This window comes from Rhinatrema bivittatum, chromosome 2 (assembly GCF_901001135.1).
Source record: "Rhinatrema bivittatum chromosome 2, aRhiBiv1.1, whole genome shotgun sequence".
Classification (NCBI taxonomy): Eukaryota; Metazoa; Chordata; class Amphibia; order Gymnophiona; family Rhinatrematidae; genus Rhinatrema; species Rhinatrema bivittatum.
Genome location: NC_042616.1, coordinates 459,361,848 through 459,387,429, shown reverse-complemented (window position 1 = coordinate 459,387,429; position 25,582 = coordinate 459,361,848). Strand labels below are relative to the sequence as shown.

The following is a 25,582-nucleotide window of genomic DNA, read 5'->3' as shown; positions in this document are numbered from 1 at the left end:
CCATTCCCCTTCCAGGCAGTGTGCATCGAACATGAGGGGAGGGGTGAGGCTGAAGGGAACAGCACTGGAAAACTGCTCTCCTCAATAATCCATGCTCTTCCTTCTTGTCCTGTTACTACCATCACTCTCTCCTCTGTCTGGGATCAGCTGCACTGACAGATGTATAAGCTGGGGATGAGAAGGGGATCATGTAAGTGGGGGTTGGGGGAGTGTTGGTAGGGAGGGAATGAGAGAGGGATAGTGTGGTGGGGAGGAGGAGGGCCTAAGAGAGAGCTCATTGGAGAGTGAGAGAATTGAATGAGGGACATGTGTGTGTGAGAGAGAGGAATGGGAGGGGGGGCAATGTTTTTGTGTTTGAGAGAGATCTGTGCCTGGTATATGTATGTCAGACTGGGTGGGAGGTTACAGAGCAGATGGAGATGCAATGAGGAGCAGGACCAGAGCAGGGTAAAGACATCTTTCTCCCTTTCACTCTGTCCACCATCACAATATAAATCTTCCCTTCCTTTATCATGGATTCTATTTTCCAGATCTTGGAACTTCCATTCATTCCTACCTTTCCCTTCTCCTCAGATCCTGGAACCCACTCCAACCCCTGATCTAATATCCTCCCTCCTGATTTCCTCCTACTACTCCTTTCCTCCCATTTCTCAATTCCAGAACCTCTCTCTCCTTCTCCCATCCCAAATTCATGGTTCTCTCCTTATCTCCTCCCCTTCCTTGATTTCCTCCCCTTCCTTGATTTTTCTCATCCTTGGTCCTCTCTTCCTCTTCTCCCCATCCCCAGTTCTCTCTTCTTCTCCCACTCTCATCCCCATCCCTTGTCCTTCTACACTCACCTTCTCCTCTCTCCATCCCCAAAGCCACCTCCCTGTGCTGACACTTGAGATCTTTTTTCCTCATTCAATAAAACTATATACTATACAGACAAGCAAAGTTGGAAAACTATTTTGGAGTTGATATTCAAAAAGTTTGTTTGGCTAACTTTCAGGCAGATAAAGTAAAGCGCGGCCACGATTACCCCGTTTCTAACCTGCTTTGTACCTGCAACTTGGCCGCGTAAGTCCAACCCGCGATTCACTATCCCTTTTAACCCATCCTTACCGCTTCTTTAAATCAACGGGTAACCCTTTCCGCCCGCGGCATGTATATGATATGTAAATGCTCCGATTAGCTATTCCCTCCCATACAGTAATGTGCGCCCCGACTATCGCCTTTTTAACCTGCAGTTTAGCCACGTCTTTAACCTGCTAAATTACCGCCTACCCTTACCCCTGCGTTAGAGGGTAGGCGGTAAAGTTTGCCCGTGAAATTTCACGGGCAAACTTTCCCCCAGCCCCCGCTCACCTGCCCTGGCCGTGTCCATGGGTGCCGGTCTCCCGTATGGGCCGGCGCTGACAGGGACAGGGACATTGACTCACAAATGTCCCTTCACTTTCTCTTTCAGCATTCCTTCTCCCGCTTCAGCAGCCCGGGGCGGATCAGGCGCTCTCCGCGAGGCGGCTTCCAGCAGCTGGCGATGGTGCATGAACGCATGCCTGTACTCCAATTTGGGCGCTCAAGGCACCAAATGGGACGTACAGGCGGTGTGAGCTCATCATGCCAAAAAAATTGCACCGGCAGGCAACTGGAAGATTGCCAGAGTGGCGGAGCCAGGGCCGGGGGGGTGTGCGCGGGAGGGGGCGGGGCGGTGGCTCCCCTACCTTTCCTGCATGCGGGGCAGCTCCGGCTCGCCTGCCTGCCTGCCTCTCTCCGTCCCGCCGCTCACTGCCTCGCCAGCGCCATCTTGCAGCTTGTGACATCACCCCTGACCCTTGAGCGCCCAAATTGAACGAACAAGTGTGACCACGGCGTGGGTTCATGCACCACCTGTACGTTCAATTTGGGCGCTCAAGGGTCAGGGGTGACTTCACAAGCTGCAAGATGGCGCAGGAGAGGTATATGTTCAATTTGGGCACTCAAGGGTCAGGGGTGACGTCACAAGCTGCAAGATGGCACTGGGGAGGCAGTGAGTGGCGGAACGGAGGGAGGCAGGCAGGCAGGCGAGCGAGCTGGAGCTGCCCCGCATGCAGGAAAGGTAGGGGAGCCACCACCCCGCCCCGCGCACACACCCCCCCCGGCCCGGGCTCCGCCGCTCTGGCAATCTTCCAGTTGCCTGCCGGTGCAATTTTTTTTGGCATGATGAGCTCACACCGCCTGTACGTCCCATTTGGTGCCTTGAGCGCCCAAATTGGAAGTACAGGCATGCGTTCATGCACCATCGCCGGCTGCTGGAAGCCGCCTCGCGGAGAGCGCCTGATCCGCCCCGGGCTGCTGAAGTGGGAGAAGGAATGCTGAAAGAGAAAGTGAAGGGACAACATGAGCCAAAGCGGAAGAAGGAATGCTGGGGCTTGCCTAACGCTTGTCAAGCTGGCAATCCCCGATGCCCGAGCGTAGGAGAACCATCCACTTCCTGGTACCTGTCCTTTCAAATGTCATTTGAAATGACAGGTACCAGCGCACCCAGGATACTGTATAGGCACTGTATAGCGCTCTATACAGTAAAATGGATTGTGCTTCATGGACGCTTCTTGGACGCGCTTTGGATGTGGCTTGCATTTGCATGCCATTTAAATACAGTATCGAGCGGTATGTGATCCGAACTGTGCGTGCGGCAAACGCGGGTGCGCCAGGCACTGCCGCACTCTTTCTACCGCGTCCTTACTGTATCGGCCTGTTTTGGAATTAGCTGGACAAAACCTGAGATTTCAATATTTTCCATAGAGTCCATGGCTAAATTTTGTCCGGTCAACTTATTGGCTGCTGGGTAAGTCTTGTTGGACAAATATCTGTCTTAAAGATATCTGGAAATGTTCAGCAGGAAACACTTAGCTGGTTAAGTTTCACCGAATATCCAGTTAAAGTAACTTTACTTGAATAACTTTCCTGCTCGCCGGCTTACTCAATATGGACCTCTAATTTTATAATGTAATATGAAAGATGGAAATGTGTACCAATGAACTTCAGAACTTTCTAATTCTTGCCACCTAATCTACCCTTGAGCTGCTGTAGGAAACTGTGGGGCTGTACCTTAGCCTTTCTGCTCCCTGTAGTACGACCTCCAGAGATGTGGAGGTGACAGCTCTGACAATGCCTAGGAGCATCAAAAACCTAAATCTGTCACAGCCTTCATTTAAAGCTAAGAATTTTCTCTTTATAATCCCCTCCAGACTCTCTTAGCCCAGTCACTGCCATGCCAGTCTTCAGCTGGGAGCCATGGGCCCTAAATCCAGCTACCTGATGTTGCCGCTAAGCGATGACAGAGATTTCCTCCCAGCCCGTTGGTCTAGGAGCAGATCCCTCTGCTTGGTGGTGCTGCACAGTGCCATAGAGTCACTACACTGGCCCCCCCCCCCCCCAAAAAAAAACCAAACACCCCCATGTTATTTGTGGTTATAATATACAGGGCTTGCCCCAGGTTCCAGTGCTATCTACACAGCAATCCGATACTTCAAACAAGCCAAAAGACTACACTCAGGACATGTGTAATTTGCTACAGGTTACTGATGCCACTGCAGTTCATAATACATAGCACAGTGTCAATGGAAATCTGAGTGCATTCTTCTTGCTTCCCTCTGTAAGTACACACAAAGAGTTACCTTGAACAGCTGGCTGTCAGTGTAGTATTTCGGCAGGATCCCCAACTCCTTCAGTTTCTGTCCAATCGATGTCAGCATCAGGCTGTAAATGTTCTCCAGGCTCATACCCACAGTGCACAGCTTGAGGCAGGACTTCTGCACATCCAGCACAGCCTGGTATAGCTCCGCCTGAGGCTTTGTGAACCTTAAAAATTGGAGGGATGTCCAAGTCAGGATACACATCCCATAGCTCCACTATCCCCATATGCGATACACCCCACATGTATAGAGATCTCTGGACGCCTTCTCCCCATGAACTTTCACTACACCTCCATGCCTTAATCAGTCTTGGACATAACATATAAACACTTTGAATGAAAACCCTCTCACCCTGTAAAGCACTCCAACTAAAACCCTCCCTCTCTTTTTTTTCTCTTGCTAAATCGCACACCCTCTATTTCCTGCAAAACTCTGCCTCATCCATTCTCTCAGGCAGGGCTTCCCAAACCTGTCTTGGGAGACATCACAGTCACTCAGGTTTTTAGGATATCCACAATGAATATGTATGCGTCAATTTATCTTATGCATATCGACTGTGGATATCCTTAAAACCCAACTGACTCTGAAGTCCATTGGACAGGTTTGGGAAGACCCTCTCTTAGGTATCGTACCTGCCACTGATGGGCCAGGTGCGTGTGATGTCACTCACGTAGCAGGAGAATTCACAGCCACCATCAAGAAGCACCATTTCACCATCCTGCATGGGGAGAGCGTATATGACAAGATCATTCAGCTTTCTGCAAATCATTCTCCCTAGACACACACATCAATGAAATTCCCCTTCCCTATCCCACTCATCTTTGTCCAGTATCACTGATTCCTGCACCATATTTATTTTTTGTCCAGCAGTTTCCTCTTGCACCTTTGGGTTTTCAGCAAATCTGTAATCATGGGCCCTGGATCCGGCCACTGGGTGTTGGCATTGTGTGGTGACCGTGACTCCCTCTCCCCCTTGAAGGCTGTGAACATTGCCTCCGTAGCAACCCCAGCCATGGCCAACCCAAGAATCAAACCCAGATTTTTTGCCTGACAACATATAGCACTGCCAGTGAGTCAGCCCCATATTTAATTTTTAGTTCATGATCCACAAATGACTCTTACATCTATGCACATTCCAAGTTGCACTAAAATTGATTTATGGAGTCTGGAAAAAGATAAAAATAAGAAAACATCTTGCCACGTCTCTGAGAAATATTAACATACAGCTTATTTTTCTAAGTTGCTGTGGGGCAGGTGGATGGCCCAGCACATTGTTGTGTAAGACCCAGAATCAAATCCTGAATCTGGATCCAGCTGATTGGGCTGGCTGGGGATGCTGAAGCGCCTTAAGGTTGATCATTGTAGTTAATTTCTCAGGAACCTTTATAAGGCCTGGGCCAGACCCACATTTAGAATGAAGGCAACCCTCAAGAAATCCATCAAAACCATGCCAATGATGGCTCAAACTTTACTAGCAAAGCACTATTGTGCAGTCCTTTGAGCACTAGGTTTGATTCTCCTCATTACCTCGTGTTTTTTGCTTTTTTCTTTGCTCCTTGCCTTCTTCCGACTTCTTTCCTCTCTCCCCCTCCCACTAAGCTCAGACACAGTGGCAGCTTCTCTCCCTGTCCCTTACCTCAGATGTGGTGGCAGACTCGTTCCCTAATCCTTCGGTGATGGCTCCCCTACTTTAGCACAGCCCTCCCTAGCTTACCAGTGGCTCAGTCCCAACTTTATCCCCCTTGCTGCTCATGCATTTAGCAAGCTTGTTAAGAGGTATTCTTGAGGGTTTAATATGAAGTTTAGTTTTGGGCACCCATTGTCAAAAAGGATTTCCAAATGCCACTAAGTTAATAAAAGGAGCACAAAAGCGTATCTATGCTGAAAAAAATGTTCAAAAGGAGATTCAATTACATTACACAAATACATCAAAAGACTCGACAGGGATCTCGCAGATAGTTTTGACCAAATTAGCTACAAACAAAACAAGTGGACATCCGCTATGATTAAAGGGTAATAAGTTTCACCACCTTCATAAGGGAAGGGTTTTTTTTTTTTTTTTTTTGCTCAAACAAAATTATGGAACATTTTGCCAGCAATACTAGTCATGGCTACATCTCTGAAAATCAACTCAAAAGTAAACTGGCGAGGCTTTTAAAGGAAAATGATACTGACGACTACGCCAACACTGCACGCTAGGAATTGCGAGCCAATTGCATATTTGTTGCTGGAAAGTAATTTTTTTCATTGCCACAGAATCGTCAATAGATGTTTTGTTGCTTTCCGTGGATTACCATGTACAGAGCTTTTACGCAATCAGAAGGGTTGACCTCTGGCCTTATCTCAACCTAACCAATTATGTAACTGCAATTTTACTGTCTAACTCCTGAAGCTTTGCAGAGAAATAAAAGTTAATAAATAAAAACGAAAATTTTATACGGATATATATATATATATATATATATATATATATATATTTTTTTTTTTTTTTAATTGGACTAACTTAATCACATTTTTTTTTTGTTTTTATTTATTAATCTTTTTTTCTGTGCATTCAAGTGGATTAACATGACAGACAAACTACTTTACCCTGGAGCACCTTTAGTGATGTGTTAGCGAGTGTGCCTGACCTTTTTCCATTTTGGTTGTATAGTTACATATCTAAGAGATGTCCTCTACCCCCACTCCACCACTATTTGCTGTCCTGCTTTCACTTCCAAATTACAGGTGTATTTTTCCATGTTTGTGGCCCAATACCTCTTATTTAGCACCTCGCCCTTAGAATTTATTAAAATTTGTTGTTTGCTCCACTGCAACAAAAGTAAAGTTTGAAGCGTATTACATTATAAATGAAAAACACATAGTAATTTAAAATTAAAATGAACAAAAACAAATGATAACCTGCATGCAAAACTGATATACAGTGTATTAAATAAAGGCCTGAGCAAATAAAAAAAAGTGGTCATAATTTACCTCTTATTTCAACCCCAATAATGGCATGAAGCTACAGAGTTTGCCCGGGATCATGGAGAAGAATTGGGCTCCATACCCATGAAAATCGATGTTTGGATTTTTGACTTAAGGGATCTATAGATTTGTACTCTAAAAGCATCAATTCCATCATGTTCGCCTTCCACATTGCTACTGAGGGACCTTCCCCAGCTACCCAGGTAGATATGATACACTTTTTTGCTATTAAACATTTAAGAAAGGAGTTAAAACTTGGCTCTTTCAACAAGCATTCTCTTAACTCTATAGTTCAAGTGCCATGATTTATTTTTTCTTATTGTTTTTTAGATGTTTTATTAAGAATTCTATTTATTTTATGATTTTATGATTATAATTCTGTAATTCAAATGTATTTTAATTGTGTATTTGACATTTTACTGTAAACCGATGTGATGTTTCCTATGAATGTTGGTATATAAAAACAAATAAATAAAAGAAATAAATAATCAGCAGAATTTTCTGATCCTTGTTAACTTTAACCAGTCCCCCCTTTATCCCTAATATACAAAATGCTTCTGACCACATGACTCTACCACCCAACAGACAATTTAGAAATTGTAAAACTGAGCCCCAGAACTGTTGAATCAAGACACATTACCATAGACAGTGCAAAAAATGTTGCCCTTACAACTTTATACTTTGAACATTGGTCCGAAGGAAGAATATGGGCCTTAAAGGCCTTCACAGGCCAGAGATATAATTTATGAAGTACTTTAAATTGCATTTCCTTTAGTGCCATGCTCTCCGTGGCTTTATTAATAGACAGAATTCCTGCCAGAATCTCCTTTCCTGAAATACCGGAGTGAAGGCCTCTAGCTAAACTTCGGTATATAAAAGCGTATAAATAAAAATAAAATAAATATGTTCTCCAATGTCCCTCCCCCACTCAACTGCTATAAGGTGAGACATCCCAGGAGAGGTGAAGAAATGTCCTAAGGAACTTCCATGTCCTTCTAAGTGTTCCAAAATATAAAGACTGGGAAATATAAGCTGGCAGGGAAGCCCCAGGAGAGTGTAGTATGTATTTTAAGTGCAACGGAGATATATAATTGACTTCCATTTCCAATATACTAGAATTCCCACGACTCTCTAACCACCCAGATAGACTATCCACATAAGAGGCCATGTTATAGTATTTAATATGAGAAAAGCCCATGCCTCCCTCTATTTTGGGATAACTAAACTTAGCTATAGAAAATCTCATCTTTTTAGATCGCCAAATAAATCGAGCACAGAATGTATTGATCAGCTTAATATCCTTACATCTCATTATGATCAGAATCATTTGTTATATATATAACAACTTGGAAATTAGCATTATCTGCAGTAGTGCTACTCGTCCCAATGTAGATATTGGGAGATCCATCCAAGTCTTTGTTTTCTGTCTAAACTCTTTACGCAGAGGCGGGATGTCGCATGTTTACCACTGCTTGGGGTCTCGGTGAATCATGACCCCCAGATATTTAATTTTATCACCTGCCCATCTTAGAGGGAAGCCAGACCAATCTTCCACCAAGTGACCCAGCAGATCTAACCCCTCAGATTTATTTAATTTCAGCTTTAATCCAGAAAATTTTCCCCAAATCTGTGATCAAACACAGTACCTGTGGAAAGGAAGTTTGTGCCTCAGACAGTGTCATTAATATGATATCCGCAAACAGCATATTTTTAGCTTCTTTAGAAACAAAAAGAATCCCCCAAATCATCTCCTCCTGTTTTATTCTCCTTATTAAAGGTTCTAGCATTAAGATAAACAAGGGTGACAAGGGGCACATCTGTCTAGTCCCATGAAATAGAGGAAAAATCTCTGACAGAGCCCCAGTCACCTGAATATAGGCCAATGGGTTTGAATAGGGTACCTACATTGCTGCTAAAATATAGCCCTGAAAACCAAAGGCCTCCGACACATATTGCAGAAATGACCATGAGACCCTGTCTAAGGGTTTCTCTGCATCAAAACTAACTATCAGCAGATTAGGACATTTATAAAACAAACTCTTTTCCATAGACAGGAGCGACATCCAAATATTAACATTAGAATGCCTTCCAACCACAAAGTCTGACTGTTCTGGAGATATTAAGAAGGGTAAGATATTTCTCAAAAGATTAGCAAGAATTTTGGCATATATTTTTATGTCTAGATTAAGCAGTGAGATGGGGTGATATGAAGCAGGGGACCCTGGATCTTTCCCTGGTTTAGGCAAAACAATCACCACAGCCGCTCGAGATGATATCGGCATTATTCCAGAACGTATCATTGAATTGAACAAACAGGCGAGAGGTCCTTGCACTTGTTCCCTTAACGCTTTATAAAAAAGAGCGTGTAGACCATCCGGACCTGGAGATTTAAAAGACTGAAGCTCCCCAATGAGAGACGCTACCTCTCCCTCCATAATTGGTTAATTTAATTTCTGCAGACTTCCCTCTCCCACTTTTGGCAACACTACCTTGAACATAAATTCCTCCCGTAACCCCAAATCTTCCGACTCAGCAGTGTATAACGCACGATAAAAATCCCTGAAAACTGTCCCAATTCCTAACGTGTCAGAATGCCACCCGTCCCATGTCATCTTGTATACCTTTAACATGTACAGAGCCTTTCTAAGCCCTCATTAAGTTCGCAAGTAGCTTACCAATTTATTACTAAATCTATAGAGTTTGTATTTCAATGCAGATAATGAATTTATAGCCTGTTGGGGAAGGGAATCAGTCAACATTTTTTGAACAGATAAAAATTCCGCCTGCCATTTTACATGACCAGTAGCATTAAATCTTTGTTTGCATTTACTCAGGTGTTTAGTGAGGTCTAAAATATGGTGAATAAGGGTCTTATGTTTAGCTGAAATATAACTAATCGTTTCTCTTCTCGTAACAGCTTTTGCCATTTCCCAATACAGAACGGGATCCCTCTGATGTTGTTCATTATTGATCGCATACTCCTGCAATTTTTCCTCCATAAACGTGTGGAATGGGATATCATTAGACAACCACATAGGCATCCGCCAAAATAAAGCATTGCCACCTTGATTCTACCGTTCTAGATACATTGTATCAGGCAGTGATCCGAGGTGACCAATTGTAGCCTTCAAAATTTTGGGGAAAAGATCTTCACTTAGTAAGATATAATCTATACGAGACTTAGTGTCGTGTGCCCTTGCATAATGGGTGAAATCTTTTTCCCCTGGATGCAAGATCTGCCATATATCTAAGAGATTCATAGTGGAACATAATAAATGAACCTCCTTATTCGCATTGGCCAGCATAGAATGAGTGCTTGGCCACCTATCCACAGTGGAGTATATTATAAAGTTGAAATCACCACCCACAATAAGAAGATCTAATCCCATGTCATTCAAGTTAGAAATTAAACTCGTATAAAAATTATGCAAATACACATTAGGGGCCGGATTTTAAAAGCCTTATGCGCGCAGGGGGGAGGTTATGCATGCCGGGCCTATTTTAAAAAGGCCCGGTGACGCACGTAAAGCCCCAGGACGCGTAAAAAGTCCCGGGGTTTGCAAAAAGGGGCGGTCCGAGGGCGGGGCCAGAGCCCTCGACACAGCAGCCATTTGCCGCAGTGTTGGAGGATCGCATGCCGGCAGGCTGCCGACGCGTGCAACCTGCGCCTTCCTCTAGGCAGGAGCAAAAGGTCAGATAAAAATTTTAGGGGGGTTAGAGTAGGGCTGGGGGGAAAAAGTTAGGGGAAGGGTTGGGAAAGTTAGGTTAGGGGGAACGGGGGAAGCCCATGGGCGTCGGCACGTGCAAGTTATACAATCAGGTGTACATGTGTGCGCACACACATGTACGCCCGCGCGTTTCTATTAAAATCTACCCCTAGGAGCGTAAATGGACATTAATATTATCTGCTGTTCAACTAATATTTCCCACACCAATACATATCTCCTCTCAGGATCAGTTTTCACTCTATCCATCTGAAAAAACATAGTTTTGTTGATCAAAATCGTTACCCCACTTCTCTTAGTGGTGCCTTGAGCAGAAAACATTTGAGAGACCCAATGACACCGAAGTTTCTTATGTTCTCTATCTAACATATGGGTTTCTTGCAAAAATACAGTACTCCCTTTGAGTCTTTTCAATTGTGCCAGCACTTTTTAGCGTTTAACTGGGGAGCCTAAACCTGCTTCATTCCAAGATATACATTCAATAGGGGTCCCCAACCCAGGTTTCAAGAGCCCAATATAATAAGAGGATCCATATACTTCCAGAGAGACCGGGCTATCCCAGCTTTAGCCTCGATCTCGAAACAGTATCAGGATAGTAAGTACTCCAAGAGTGATAACCACCAAACGGACATACATTTTGTACACTAAAAATGAAAAAAAAACCAAAACCCTTCCTTTTACATCTTTAGAACCAGGGGTAGCCCCCCCACCCTCCCTTCCCTGTTATCCAATTCCCCCCATTGGAAACCCCACAGAATAGTAATATTAACCCCCCCCAAATAATATGCCTTCTCACTAAAGGAGGCCAAGATCACTACTAGTTGCGGTCAGGTGCTACCCCAACAGTATGGAAACTTAAGCATTTAGAGTAACCAAATGCAACATGCATTTTCTATACATACGGTCTGCAATATATTAATGCAACCACATCTAGGAATATTAACGAAACTATATATGTCCCAGAGCTCTGAAGTAACTCAAATTGAACGGAATAGACTTAGAAACCATGTAGAAAGCATCTCATTATCCACGGTTTTCCACTGCTGTCAATATCCATGCTGACGAATTGTAATCATGGAGAGACATAAGTCTCTTAAATGCAGCCAAGATGAAGCACCCACAGTCTCTCGCGGTATATCCCCGGGGAACTCCAGTCCCTCACCGAGGTCCAAGCTCCTTGCCTTTGTATCTTCGATATCTTCTTCAATCTCCCAACATAGGTAAGGACTCCACAAATGCTTTCGCATCTGCCACCGCTTCAAAATTGAGAGTCTTATCTTGATACCAGATGCGCAGCTTTGTGGGAAAAAGTAGTGTGAAACCAATCTGCTTTGAGTTCAAAGTTGCACAGTTCGGCGCAAACTCCCGCCTGCTAGCGGATACTTTGGATGAAAAGTCTTGGAACAGTAATACTCACTGATCACATAACCGCAGCTCTCTACATTTATGATAAAGCTGCAAAATCTCCATTTTTTGCGCAAAGTTAAGTAATTTGAAGATCATTATTGTTGCGTCCGTCGGTCTCAGACGGCTTCGACCCTTGTGCCTCACCTTTTTCTCTGCTCTCCCCGCTAGCCTTGGGAAAATGGCTACCACTGCGTCTGCAAGCCGCATTTCTCTGGCATCCCCAGAACGGCTATGGCAAAGCCTCACGCCATGTTTCTCCTAAGGGCCTCCTAGGGTCCGTGCGCACGCCACCCACGTCTTTATCCAAGTCATGGTGGGAACCTCGGGGGCATCCCCCTCGAGTGATGTCACACCATCTGGGTATTTAGCTTAAGCTTGTTTGCTAGCTCATTGAGTTAGCAAGGATTGGACTTGTCCGGTCTAAGCTACTCTGCTGCTTCCGTGCTGCCGCTGGAAGCTCTCTCTGCTCTTCGGGGTATTCTTCTAACCTGGGTATCCGCTCCTTGGGGGCCCTTTGCTTTCTTTCAGGTGGCTTACTGGTATCAGGTACTCGCTCCTTGAGGGCCTGCTCTCCCTGCATCGGTGCCTGTTACCATCTACTTCTGCCTGGTGGAATCGTCAACATTACAGCTACCATCAAGTAAGTAATCTAACTCTCAGTCTGTCTCATCTACAGCTCTGCCTTGCTGGGAAACCTACACCTGGACATCCCTATACCATCTTGGTGAGATGGGTTCCCTTTGCCGAGGGTCCCTGGACTGCTACCTCTGGATCACCTCACTACTGCCACCTCTGGTGGTACACATCAGCTGTACAATAAAAGACAAATCTCTGTGTTTGTGCGTCCTGAGTCTAGCCCAGTACTGTGGCTCCCCACGGGGCTCCTCCCCATGGGCGTGGTCATCTTCCACAGTACCCAAGAATCCACTCAAACACCTCGAAACCATAACAATTACGCGTGGCTTAATTCTTCCTGCCACCACTCTGCCAAGTCGATGAGCACGCTCAATTACGATGGACTCACTGGTCGCTAGAAGACCTAATTCCTTAGCTAGGCCCTGTTCCAAAAACATTTTCAGTTGTCGATCTTCCACCAATTTGGGGATTCCCACCTCATGCAGATTGTTGCGGTGGGAGCGATTCTCCAAATCGTTTATTTTGTCAGATTGTTCCACAATTAGTTTCTCTAGCTTCTGCAATTTCACTGTTGTTGCAGTAGAGTCGTCTTTCACCATGCCGACTCTCCCTTCCAGCACATCTAGGCCCGATCCAAATTCCGCAATTGTGCTCTGCACCTAGGCAATCTGTGCAGAGAAAGCATTGAACCGACTACAGCGCACATACAACTGCTTCAGCAAGGGCTGCAATAATAGTATCTTTCACCAGAGACAGGGCAGCATTTTCTTTTGCGGCGGCCATTTTAGATTCAGTCAATCGGGGTTTCTCCTTATCTCGTTTGCAAGTCTAGTGGACATAACCTTCACATATCTAGCTATAAATCTGTCCATACAGTGCTCAGCCACCAACCCCTGAGAAATCAACGCAAAAAGGTTGCAATTATACTGATTGTTAGCGATGGATTGGGGGCAGCACCTGGAGCCCGAATTCAAGCTTCCATCTGGGTTCACCACACCATGTGATCCTTGTTTTTTATTTTTTATTTTTGCTTTTATTATTTTATTATACATTGCTTTGATCTGTTATTAAGGCTTCCCACTTCCATGTTCTATTTTACATATATAGGCTTCTCACTCCCATGCTGTGTCTCACACACACCCAGGTTTCTCACTCCTATGCTAGTTCTCGCCACATGTACAGGCTTCTCATTCCCATAATCACTTACTTTCTCTCTCACACACACATACCAGTCACACTCCCATGTTCTATCTTACATATGCAGGTTTCTCACTCCCATGCTGTGTTTCACACACACCCAGGTTTCTCACTCCTATGCTAGCTCTCTCCACATGCACAGGCTTCTCATTCCCATAATCACTTTCTCTCTCTCACACACACACACTCCAGTCATCTCCCTGACCAGTCACTTCCATTGTCTCTCCTATATACACACATCACCTCTCTGACCAGTTTCTCTCAATCACACACATGTTCTCTCTCACACACTTACATAGATGATCTCAATCAAATGCTCTCACTTACACACAGGCACTCAATCACAGTTACATTCTTTCACTTACAGACAGGCTGGCTGGCTGGCGCTCTCTCTCATTTCCTGCACCCCTCCCCCCCGAGCACAAATGGTAGTTGTAGCAGCCTCCTCCTCTAGCCCCCGCAGTCCAAGAAAGAAGAATCCCATTGGTCAAGGGAGGCTAATTCTGCTATCTCCTGTGCTGATTTCTGGCTGCTTCTGATTTTGCTTCGGGCCCACGCTACTGCTTGGGGCCAATGCTGCCGCCGCTACTTTTTTGTGCAGCATGGCTCATTCTTCTTCCCGCGCACCCCACTGCACATCACTTCCTGTTCCGGGCCGGGGGGACAGGTGCGGGAAGAAGAAAAGGCCCAGCCACAGTTGCCAGCCTCCACTAACATTGCTGCTGTTCCCATCCGGGCTTGAACCTGCTGATAGCCCGGGCGGCAACGGCAGCAGTGGAAGATTGTCTCTCGCTCGCTCGGTGAAGGAAGAGGAGGGAAGAGCAGTGGGAGACCGGTAGCACGCGACACATCTGCCGCTGCTTGGTGACACACTGGTCTGTTGTGACACACCGGTTGAGAATCGCTGATCTAACATATACAATACAAATACATATCAAGATGGAGACAGTAATAAGACTGAAAGTAGATCAGGTCATGGTGAATGTTAAGTCCTCCATTAAATGTATTTTCTGAACAGTACAGATAATATACTAACAAACTTGTTTAGGATATCACCATTACATTATCCTGTTTAAAGTTCCCCTTTGCATTGTAATATGAAAAATATAAATAAAAACAATTTTTGTAAAAAGTGCAGACATAACTTTGGGGAGCTCTTGGAATTCTTTACTTACCTTGATAAGCTGGTTGTTTTTCACATAGTGTAAAGTGTTAGACCGGTTGCCACCAGCAACCACGGGTGGATAAGCCAGGATGTCAGCACCTCTAGCACGACACTCAAAATCAAACTGCAAGGCAAAAAAAACCAAAAGATGGATAGGTTCAGAGGACAGACCCTCCCCCTCCTTCAGCAGTCCACTGCCTGCAAGAGACTTGCTGTTCCTTGCAGGACGAAACATCCCTAGCAATATCCTTCCAGCTACTTGAAAATAAATGCCTCTAAAACCCTAAAAATTTTGGGTTACAAATTAAAAATGGGTTTGTTGATTCCTCAAGGTCATTTTCAATCTTTCTCCAAGGACAAGCAGGCTGGTGGTCCTCACACATGGGTGACATCATCCGATGGAGCCCGGCACAGAAAACATTTGTCAAAGTTTCAGCATACTGAGCAAGCCCAGCATGCCGCTAGCCACGCGTCCATGCAGGGTCCCTCTTCAGTCTCTCTCTGTGAAGCTGTTGCCTCGTGGTAGCGGAGCTCGTACTTCTTTTGAGCAGTTTTGCTTTTTTGAAGTGTTTTCTCTCCATGCGTCACCTAGGGTCCCTCGCTCCTTCGCCAAGTCCCTTTTTCAGCAATCTGGTAAATACTTTGTGTTTTCGCAGTCGATTGCTGATAGCTTCCTTCCCCAGTGCCCGCCGACCATCGATCGCTTGCTGCATATTTTTTTCCATGGCATCGACCTGCTTTTGCCAGTGCCCCCATACCATGTCCATCATAGACCCCCAACGAGGTCTGCGTGCTTTGCCTGGGGGCATCCCACGATATCCGCGGTTGTGATCTTTGTGCCCAGATGACCCCCAAGGGTCGTTGGGCCCGTCTTGATAAAATGGAAAAATTATTCGGGTCCAAGTGGTCGGATCCGTCCTCGGCCTTGGGGACCACCACCCTGCTCGGGAAAGAGATCCCGGTCTCGACTCCATCAGAATCACCCCCTTCTCCGTTCCCCGATCTCAGGACAGGGGATCATCCACGGTCTTTGTCATCCCGTTCTCAGTCGGGTTTCTCACTGTCGCCATCAGTTCTGGGCAAGGACCGCAGGGGCCATCTAAAAAGGTCGAAGAAACATAGTCATCGATCATCTTCATTGTCTAAGCCAGACTGTGGGCAGTCATCAATGACGGTGCCTCCCACGAAGCTGTCTAGGGCAGAGGAAGTGATTCCCTCCAATCCCACCAATGCCTCCAGGCAGTCTCCACAGACTCCGGTGGATGGCTCAGTGTCCCTTGGGGGGACGCTCCGGGGGACGTCCCGATTCTGCCTGCTCCTCCTCAAGCCATTATGTCCTCGACTGCCTTTGAGGAGGAGTTAGAAAGGTGCATGAGGTTGGCGGTCAGTCAGGTCTTCAAGCCACTACCGGAGGAGCCTTTTTCACCGGTGCTTGCACCATTACTGGAACGGCTCAATATGCTGCTTGGTGTCCTACCAACACAGCCGGCTCAGGGGCCCCAAGTCCCTTCGTGGCCGAAGGGAGTACCGTTGCCACTGCCACTGGCCCCCATACCAGTGAGCGACTCCTCAGAGGAGGAAGGGCCATCTGGTTCGATGGCGGCCCAGGGACGCATAGTGCTACATCACCTCCCAACTCCCCCAGGGCCCTGAGGATTGGTTCCACCGGTGCCTTTGGTGCCTCAGATCCCGCTGACACTGTTGGATCCATCGGCACTCTCATGACCGCGAGGCCCATCAAAGCCTCTGGCTCCTCTCTTGGTGCCCTCGAGACCCATGACTTGCCCTCCGTTGGGTCTTCAACCCCCCGCATTCCCAGAGGGTCGCAGTGAAGGGGAGGCCCCTTATGATCCCTGGGAAGGGGAGACATCCATATCCTCTTCTGAGGAATCAGAGGATCTGCCTTCCGAGCCCTCTCCCCCGGAGGATCTTTCCTTCGCGGGTTTGTAAAGGCCATGGCAGAATTGGTGCCGTTCCAAATTTTAACAGAACAGGACACTAGGCACAAGATCTTGAGATTCCGCAATTCATAAATGCCCCGAAAGAGGTGGTGGTGGCACCAGTTCATGACATCTTTAAGGAACTGGTAACCCGTCTTTGGGAACATCCCATCTCAGTGCCACTGGTTAACCAGAAAACAGATGCAGTGTACTTAGTCTAGCTGTCCACCAGGTTTGAGTGCTGTCAGCTCCCCCACCAATCGATGGTGGTAGAATCAGCCCTGAAGAAGGCAAAAAGGATCCACAGCCAAGCCTCTGCTCCCCCAGGGCAAAAACATAGGGCCCTCAATGGCCTTGGACGCCGAATTTTTAAGGGTGCTATGTTGTCTTCCCGGATTGCTTGCTATCAATTATACATGGGGCAATACTCCAGGAACCTGTGGAAGCAGGCCCTGGAATTTAGTGAGCGCATACCACAGAAATTCCAAGAGGATTTCAGGCACTCGTCCAGCAGGGCCTGGAGTGTGATAAGCACGAGGTTCGCTCTGCCTATGATGTCTTTGAGACAGCCATGAGAACTGCTGCAGCAGGCATAGGAGGCTGGCGAACAGCATGGCTGCAAGCCTCAGACTTAACGCCCTGAGGTCCAAGACTGTCTGGCAGACTTACCATGTATGGGGGAAAATCTGTTTGGAGCAGAATTAAGGAGGCGGTAGCACAACTGAAGGACCATCGAGACCCTTCAGCAGTTGTCAGCCAGTATTCTCTGACACCCAGACACCCAAAAAACCGCAATGGCAATACCCTAAGAGGTGCTTTTATAGGCCTCGAAAATACTACCCACCAGCACCCAGGTCCAGGGCTCAGTGGCCTACTCCCAGGGTGAGGCCAAGACAACTCGGCCACCCCGAGCAACCATAGTTCCACCGCAGAACCCCACCACGGGGTTCTGACCTTCGGCCAGGGAGCATGAGCCAGCCTTCTCTGCAAGGTATCATCCCCCTGGTTAGGGGTCGACTCCAGCTGTTCGCAGGTCAGTGGACCTCGATCACATCAGAGCTGTGGGTCCTGTCCATCATGTGTCAGGATTACAAGTTGCATTTCCAGTATCATTCACCCCGCTCACCTCCGTGACCCGGTGGAGAGTGACAGGGGACTTACAGATACTTTGGTCAGAGCTTTCCGCCCTTGTTTTGGCTCAAGCGGTTAAGCCCATCCCACCCAGCTAACAGGGCAAGGGGTTCTACTCCAGGTATTTTCTAATCCCCAAGGAAACGGGTAGTCTTCGACCCATTCTGGTTCTGAGAGCTTTAATCCGTATCCTGGTGAAGGAAAAGTTCAAAATGGTCTCACTGGGCACCCTGATTCCTTTTCTCAAGGTGGGAGATTGGCTCTGCTCCCTCAACCATCATTCAGCCAGATCGGTGGTACCTACGATTCCTGGTTGACGGGAATCACTATCAGTATCGCATTCTGCCTTTGGCCTGGCATCTGCACCCCTTGTCTTCAAAAAATCTCTGGCGGTTGTCAGAGCCCATCTTCGAAGGCAGGGGATTCACGTTTTCCCGTACTTGACGATTGGCTTATCAAGGGCAACTCCCGACAAGGGACTCAGACTGCCTTGAGCCTCATGATCAAAACTTTGGAGACCCTGGGATTTCTGATCAACTATCCAAAATTCACCTCCAACCGTCATTGCAACTGGATTTCATTGGGGCTCAACTGGACACGATCCAGGCGAAGGCCTTTCTACCTCGGGACAGGGCAGAAACCCTCTTGGCTTTTGCTCAAGAGGTCTCCAATTGTCCCCATGTCTTGGCACATCAATTCCTTTGGTTGCTGGGCTACATGGCGGTGACAGTACATGTTACCCCATTTGCTCGGCTGCACATGCGGACGGTGCACTCTCAATAGTGTCAGGCCACTCAGGACCTACGTGCTCGTGTTCTTATCATGACACTATTACAATAGTCTCTCCAGTGGTGGGCAAATACCTCGAATCTAGAGCTGGAATGTCCCTTTTGGAGCCCTCAGCATCAGGCCACACACACCACCAACGCATCTTGGATGGGGTGGGGGGCTCATGTTTCTGGCTTCCACACCCAGGGGTTTTGGTCTACCCAGGAATCGTAGCTCCAGATCAATCTTCTGGAGTTGCGGGCAATTCGGTATGCCCTTCAGCTTTTCTGGGAACAGTTCCTGAACAAGGTAGTTCTCGTTCAGACCGACAATCAGGTGGCCATGTGGTATCTGAACAAGCAGGGGGGATGGGGTCCTTCCCCCTCTGTCAGGAGGTGGTCCACATTTGGTCATGGGCCAAACATGGCATCACCCTTCGGGTAGTGTACCTTCTGAGGGTGAACAACACCTTGGCAGACATCTTGAGCCGGGCGTTCCGAACTCACGAATGGTTCCTCAGTCAAGAGGTGGTGAACCGGATCTTTCGCTCCTGGGGGACCCCCAGCATAGACAATTTCACCTCTTCTGAAAACACGAAAGTACTTCTGGGGGACCCCTGACATAGACCACTTCGCCTCCTCCGAAAACAGGAAAGTGCGCCGCTTCTGCTACCTTGGCTGGAGGAGCGGCGGATCAATGGCAGATGCATTCTCCATAAACTGGGTCCCCGGGCTGCTGTATGCTTACCCCCCCCCCCCCCCATATCGAAAATGCTCCAGAAGTTGCAGCAGGATCAGGGTTCCATGATCTTGATTGCCCCCTTCTGGCCTCATCAGATCTGGTTTCCGACCCTTCAGGACCTGGCCTCACACCCCCCGATCTGATTGGGGTGGCTCCGGACCTGATCACCCAGGACCAGGGCAGGCTCCGCCATCCCAGCCTACAAGCCCTGGCCCTCACGCCTTGGATGTTGACTGGGTGATGGTGAGGGCCCTCGGCCTCTCGGAAGGGGTGTCACATGTTATTCTGGATCTAGGAAACCTTCCACTAGAAAATCATATAATCTAAAGTGGAGAAGGTTCTCTTCTTGGTGTGAGGGACCCGGTCTGGATCCCTTCGCTTGCTCCCCTCCCGCACTCTTAGACTATCTGTTGTCCCTCTCCGAATCTGGTCAACAGACTACTTCAGTGAGAGTTCATTTCAGTGCTCTTGGAACATACCATTGGCGTACGGATGGTAGCGCGATTTCCTCCCATCCGCTTGTGGGACGATTTATGAAGGGCTTATTACAACTAAAGCTTCCCACTTGCCCTCCAGCAGTTTCCTGGGATCTCAACGTAGACCTCTTGCAACTTATAAAATCTCTGTTTGACCCATTGTATTCTTGCAATTTAAAGTACCTTTCCTATCTTCTTGGTTGTGGTTATATCAGCTCACAGGGTTGGTGAACTGCAAGCACTGGTGTCATACCCGCCTTATACACTGGTGTATAACCGTTTTGGTTGCGGTTCCATCCCAATCAGTCTACTGTGTTGCCTTCTTTTTTCCCAAAGCCTCATGCCCACCAGCGTGAGAATGCTCTACACACATTGGATTGCAAGAGGCCGCTTGCCTTTTACTTGGAACGGATAGTGCCTCACCACCTCTCCACTCAGCTTTTTGTCTCCTTCGACAAAAACAAGATTAGGGGTCGCTGTCGCCAAGCAGACCCTATCCCATTGGCTAGCAGACTGTATTACCTTCTGCTATGCACAGACAGGCTTGCAGTTTGACGGTCACGTCACAGCTCACTCTGTATGGGCCATGTCAGTCTTGGTGGCTCACTTGCGTGCAGTTCCCATTCACGAGATTTGCAGAGTGGCAACCTGGAGTTCCCTCCACACATTTGCCTCACATTATTGCCTGGACAAGGATGGCTGGCAGGATAATTGGTTCAGACAATCCGTCCTCTGTAATCTCTTCCAGCTATAAAAACCCACCTCTTCCTCTGTGGGCCCTCTCCTTGGGTGCAGGACGGCTCTTGTGGTTTTTGCAGCTCTAGTTGTTGTGCATGTTGGCACCAGTTTCTTGCTGTGCATGTTTGGAGCAGCCTGGAGCTACTTATTCACCCATGTGTGAGGAATACCATCCTGCTTGTCCTTGGAGAAAGCAGAGTTGCTTACCTGTAACAGGTGTTCTCCAAGGTCAGCAGGATGTTAGTCCTCACATAATCCGCCCGTCACCCCGCAGAGTTGTTTTTTTTCTCTCAGTTTGTTTTATTTTTTGCAAACTCTATGTTAAAAGACTGAAGCGGGACCCCACATGGACGCGTGGTTAGCAGCATGATAAGCATGCTCAGTGTGCCTGTCAAAGTTTCTAGAAAGTTTCTAGAAACTTTGACAAAGGTATTCCATGCTGGGCTCCACTGGATGATGTCACCCGTGTGTGAGGACTAATATCCTGCTGTCCTTGGGAGAACACCTGTTACAGGTAAGCAACTCTGCTTTTTCCTCCTCCTTTTGTAAATATGCCCTCAGTCCTCCCCTTCCCTGTGTCCTTCTAAGCTAGGTGTGCAACACTGAAAAAATATATTTAAAAATCACAAACCCTTAAACACCAAGGTAGACAGCTGTGGCAGTTGGGGTTTGGGGAATCTGAGTATATAAACAGCAGGTTCCATTACCGGCAGTTGTTTCAGGGTCATGGTGTTGTGTGGCTGTGCTGGTGCAGGGCTGTGCAACAGTGGAGGTGGTGCAGCAAAAACCGTGGGGTGTGAGATCTGGTGCTGTGTTTGATGGAGGCTTCTATACTACAGAGCAGCAGCAGGCTTGTGAGGAGCAGCAGCAGCTTTCTTGAGCGGTGGAAGCAGAGATGAGGGAAAGAAAGTGCACCTCCCCTTTCACCCCACTGCAGAGTTGCAAAGAAAAACACTCTCTTCTTTCTGGCCTAGGACTGACCAAAAATCTTGCTTCGGGACAGGGGACAGAACTCCCTTAAAACCATTATTTAACCTATTTGAGAAGAGACTGGCTTAAGAGAAGAAGATTTCTGTTGGGTCCTAAGAAGAACATAAGAAATTACCATACCAGGTCAGACCAAGGGTCCATCAAGCCCAGCATCCTGTTTCCAACAGTGGCCACACCAGGCCACAAGTACCTGGCAAGTACCCAAACATCTAAGTATATCCCTTGCTCCTGATGCTAGTAATAGCAGTGGCTATTTTCTAAGTCAACTTGATTAATAGCAGGTAATGGACTTCTCCTCCAAGAACTTATCCAATCCTTTTTTAAACACAGCTACACTAACTGCACTAACCACATCCCCTGGCAACAAATTCCAGAGTTTAGTTGTGCACTGATTGAAAAAGAACTTTCTCCGATTAGTTTTAAATGTGCCGCATGCTAATTTCATGGAGTGCCCCCTAGTCCTTCTATTATCCGAAAGAGTAAATAACTGATTCACATCTACCCGTTCTAGACCTCTCATGATTTTAAACACCTCTATCATATCCCCCCTCAGCCGTTTCTTCTCCAAGCTGAAAAGTCCTAACCTCTTTAGTCTTTCATCAAAGGGGAGCAGTTCCATCCCCTTCTCCATCGCAATTATATCTTTCTTGAGATGGGGCAACCAGAATTGTACACAGTATTCAAGGTGCGATACAGAGGCATTATGACATCCTCTGTTTTATTCACCATTCCCTTCCTAATAATTCCTAACATTCTGTTTGCTTTTTTGACTGCTGCAGCACACTGACCCGATGATTTCAAAGTATTATCCACTCTGATGCCTAGATCTTTTTCCTGGGCGGTAGGTCCTAATATGGAATCTAACATTGTGTAACTATAGCATGGATTATTTTTCCCTATATGCAGTAAATGAATTGTCCTGCCTCTAGAGGCTTTCTCCAAAACACCAAAAGGAGCCCTGCTATTATACATTTACAACAGGGGGGGGGGGGGGGCAGCAATCAATGTTCTAGGCTGCCTAAGTAACAATTCAGAAGTTCAGATGACATACCAGTAAGCATGGAGCTTCTGCTTCAGACCTCCTACCCTCTACCTTGGACATAAAAGGCCTTGAGTAGACCTGAGGCAGGTTCTGGCTAGATGGGAAGGGACGATGTGGAAGAAGGGCAACCAGGAGAAAAAAAGCATTTAGCTATTGTGCATATTTGAACTAAGAGTAGGAAAACAGAACTGTGAAAAAATAACACTTAAAAAACCAACAATCTGTACTTACCTTAGCATATAAAAAAGCTTCATCTACAGGTGCTTTCCTGGAAAACATGGTCTCAATAAAAGCCTGTAAAAAATGTAAAAACAGAATAAACATAGCCTATGATTAGCAGCTAGAGCGAGAGAAAATACTAATTATTGGTGATGTACTGATGTGCATCAAACAAGAGATCTCAAAGTGATTACATCTGATCTTTGGGCTGCAAAACATTGTGACAAGGCAGTGGCCAGAGCCAGAGGAATACATAGGTGTATACAGCAAAAAACAGAAATGAGAAGCTTTTATACAAGTTTTATCTGAGTCCTCACCTGGAGAACTGTATCCATTTCTGGAGACTGTATTTCCAAAAGCATAGAGAGAATGTAAAGGCAATCTAAAGAGAAGCTTCCAAAATGGTGTCTGCACCATAAATCCTCTAAAATGAGACCTAATATGTACACATCAGGGGAGAGGAGAGAGAGGGGGATATGAGAGAGACATTCAAATACCTGAAAAGGTATAAATAATGCAAGAGAGAAATATTTTCAGAGGAAAGGAAGCTCTAGAATAGGTATGGCCAGCTCCAGTCCTCAAGAGCCACAAACAGGCCAGATTTTCAGGATATCCATAATGAATATGCATGAGATAGATTTGCATATTTATTATGGATAGCCTGAAAATCTCGCCTGTCTGTGGCTCTTGAGCACTGGAGTTGGCCAGCCCTGCTCTAGAACATGGAGGCCATGGTATAAGGCTCATGGGGGTTAAGATTAATGGGCAATATTAGGAACCACATCACAGAACAGTTGGTGGATGTCTGGAATGGCTTCTCAGTAGAAATGATGGAGGCAAAAACAGTAACAGAATTCAAGAAAGCCTGGGATATGCACCAAGATGTGACAAGAACTAGGCTCTAAAATAACGCAACATGAAAGGAAACTGGGCAGACTAGATGAGCCATCCTATTCTATGTTTCTAAGTATTTTCTTCTTCTTTGACTCTCTCAGCTTTTAGGAGTAAATAGCAGCTCAGACCACCCCTAAATAGCCAAGGAGGACAAACAACCAATAGACAATTTCAGATGGCAGGAGGCTTCTAGTCCAGTAGGTTTACCATTAACAACTCAGCATCAATATCATAGGATCCCATTTACTAGTCGGAATTTGTCATTCCTACTCTTAAAGTAGTACATTGTCTTATGGTAACCATAACACCCCAAAGACTCTGCCTATGCTTCACCAGGAACTTAAAGCCTATAGCTTTCCCAGGAGTGGCCTAATCCTAGCTGCTGCACCAGTCCACATGCAACATCTGCTGGAGACAGAGAAATAGTGAAAAGCTGAAGGCTTCACCAGACCCCTGTAAGGACAGTGAAGTCAGTTTCTCTGTTTCCATCTGCTGGCAGAGGGGCATAACCTAGTCATCTGGACTGGATGATAAGGTGAGGATTGGATTGTGTGGCTGATTTGTCCTACTATCCACAGAAAACAACTTTTACAAAATAAGCAACTTTGCTTTCTCCATGGGCAAACAGGACAAATCCAGCCATACAAGTGGAAACTTTCAAGCTGAGGGTTACAATGAAATATTTGAATTTTTTCTTGGATACAGAGAAATTGCCACCAGGTAAAGAAAGAGGAAGGATACAGAGTTGAGGTTTTTAGTTAAATAGTTTTCTTAAACTTGCTTAGCCAAAACTATCATCCTTACGAGTCTTCTTTGAAACAGTAGTGTTTGGTAAAAGTGTTTATAGAGGACCATGTGGTCACTTTGCAGGTATCTTGAACTGAGGCAGAATGGAGATGAGCTATTGATGATGTCGCTATCACTTGATGGGCTTTAACCTTGGTAGGGAGATTTTTTTCTGGAATTTGCATAGCAATAGAAAAAGCAATCTGAAAGCCATGTAGATAAGGTTTGGGGGGGTTTAGGTAGGGCTGGGGGGCGGGCTAGGTAGGGGAAGGAAGGGGAAGCGGAAGGAAAGTTCCCTCCGAGACTGCTCTGATTTCGAAGCGGCCTCGGAGGGAATGGGAAAAGCCATAAGGGCTCCCCTAGGGCTCGGCACACGCAAGATGCACTAGTGTGCACCCCCTTGTGCACACCGACCCTGGATTTTATAACATGTGCGCGGCTGCGCGCACATGTTATAAAATCAGGCGTACATTTGTGCGCGCAAAAATGTACGCCTGTGCGTACGTCTTAAAATCTGGCCCTTTATGTCCTGAGGTCACTGCTATTGGGAATAAATTTTCCAAGATAGAAACAATATCTACTGTGAACTCATCAATTTAGAGAGAAGTATATTGAGGAAGAACTTTAATTGAAGGATATAGATGACAGAGACTTTAAACTTAGCTATTATCCAGTTTCTCACTGGATGACCTTCCAAGTAGTGATGATAAGTAACAATAGCACTTAAATGTACTTTGACAGTTTTCAATCCTGAATCCAAGAGAGTGAGAAGGTACTCAAGTAGAGTGGAATTAGAGCAACTGAATGGATATGCATTCTAGCTGGCAAACCAAATAAAAAAATGTTTCTATTTAATGTTATATGAGCATCTAGTAGATGGTTTTTTGCTGCTAAGATTACTTCTTATCTTTGCAGGAAAGGGCATTGATTGCACTATTTGGCATACAATATCCATGCTAATATTACTAGCAGTTGAAAGTTGGGATAAATAACTAATCTTTAATTTTGTGTTAGTAATGTTCAAAATATTTGAAGATGTATTGAGTAATAGTCTCTGTAACCATGGAAACCAAATGTGATATGGCAAAAAAGGAGCAATGAGGA

At 46.2% G+C, this 25,582-nt stretch overlaps 1 protein-coding gene across 3 annotated transcripts in view; it reads right to left on the bottom strand.

Annotated features, from left to right (window-relative positions):
- Window positions 1–25,582, bottom strand: part of XPNPEP3 (X-prolyl aminopeptidase 3) — a 120,608-nt gene that overhangs the window by 22,913 nt on the left and 72,113 nt on the right. For 2 of the 3 annotated variants that reach the window (XM_029590449.1, XM_029590450.1), the window contains exons 6-9: window positions 22,811–22,873; window positions 14,764–14,877; window positions 4,289–4,374; window positions 3,639–3,822 (exon numbers count right to left, since the gene is read on the bottom strand). In XM_029590449.1, the coding sequence (XP_029446309.1) occupies window positions 3,639–3,822; window positions 4,289–4,374; window positions 14,764–14,877; window positions 22,811–22,873 (447 nt within the window). The remainder of the gene's footprint in view (window positions 1–3,638; window positions 3,823–4,288; window positions 4,375–14,763; window positions 14,878–22,810; window positions 22,874–25,582) is intronic. The other variant, XM_029590452.1, reaches the window with a different exon arrangement.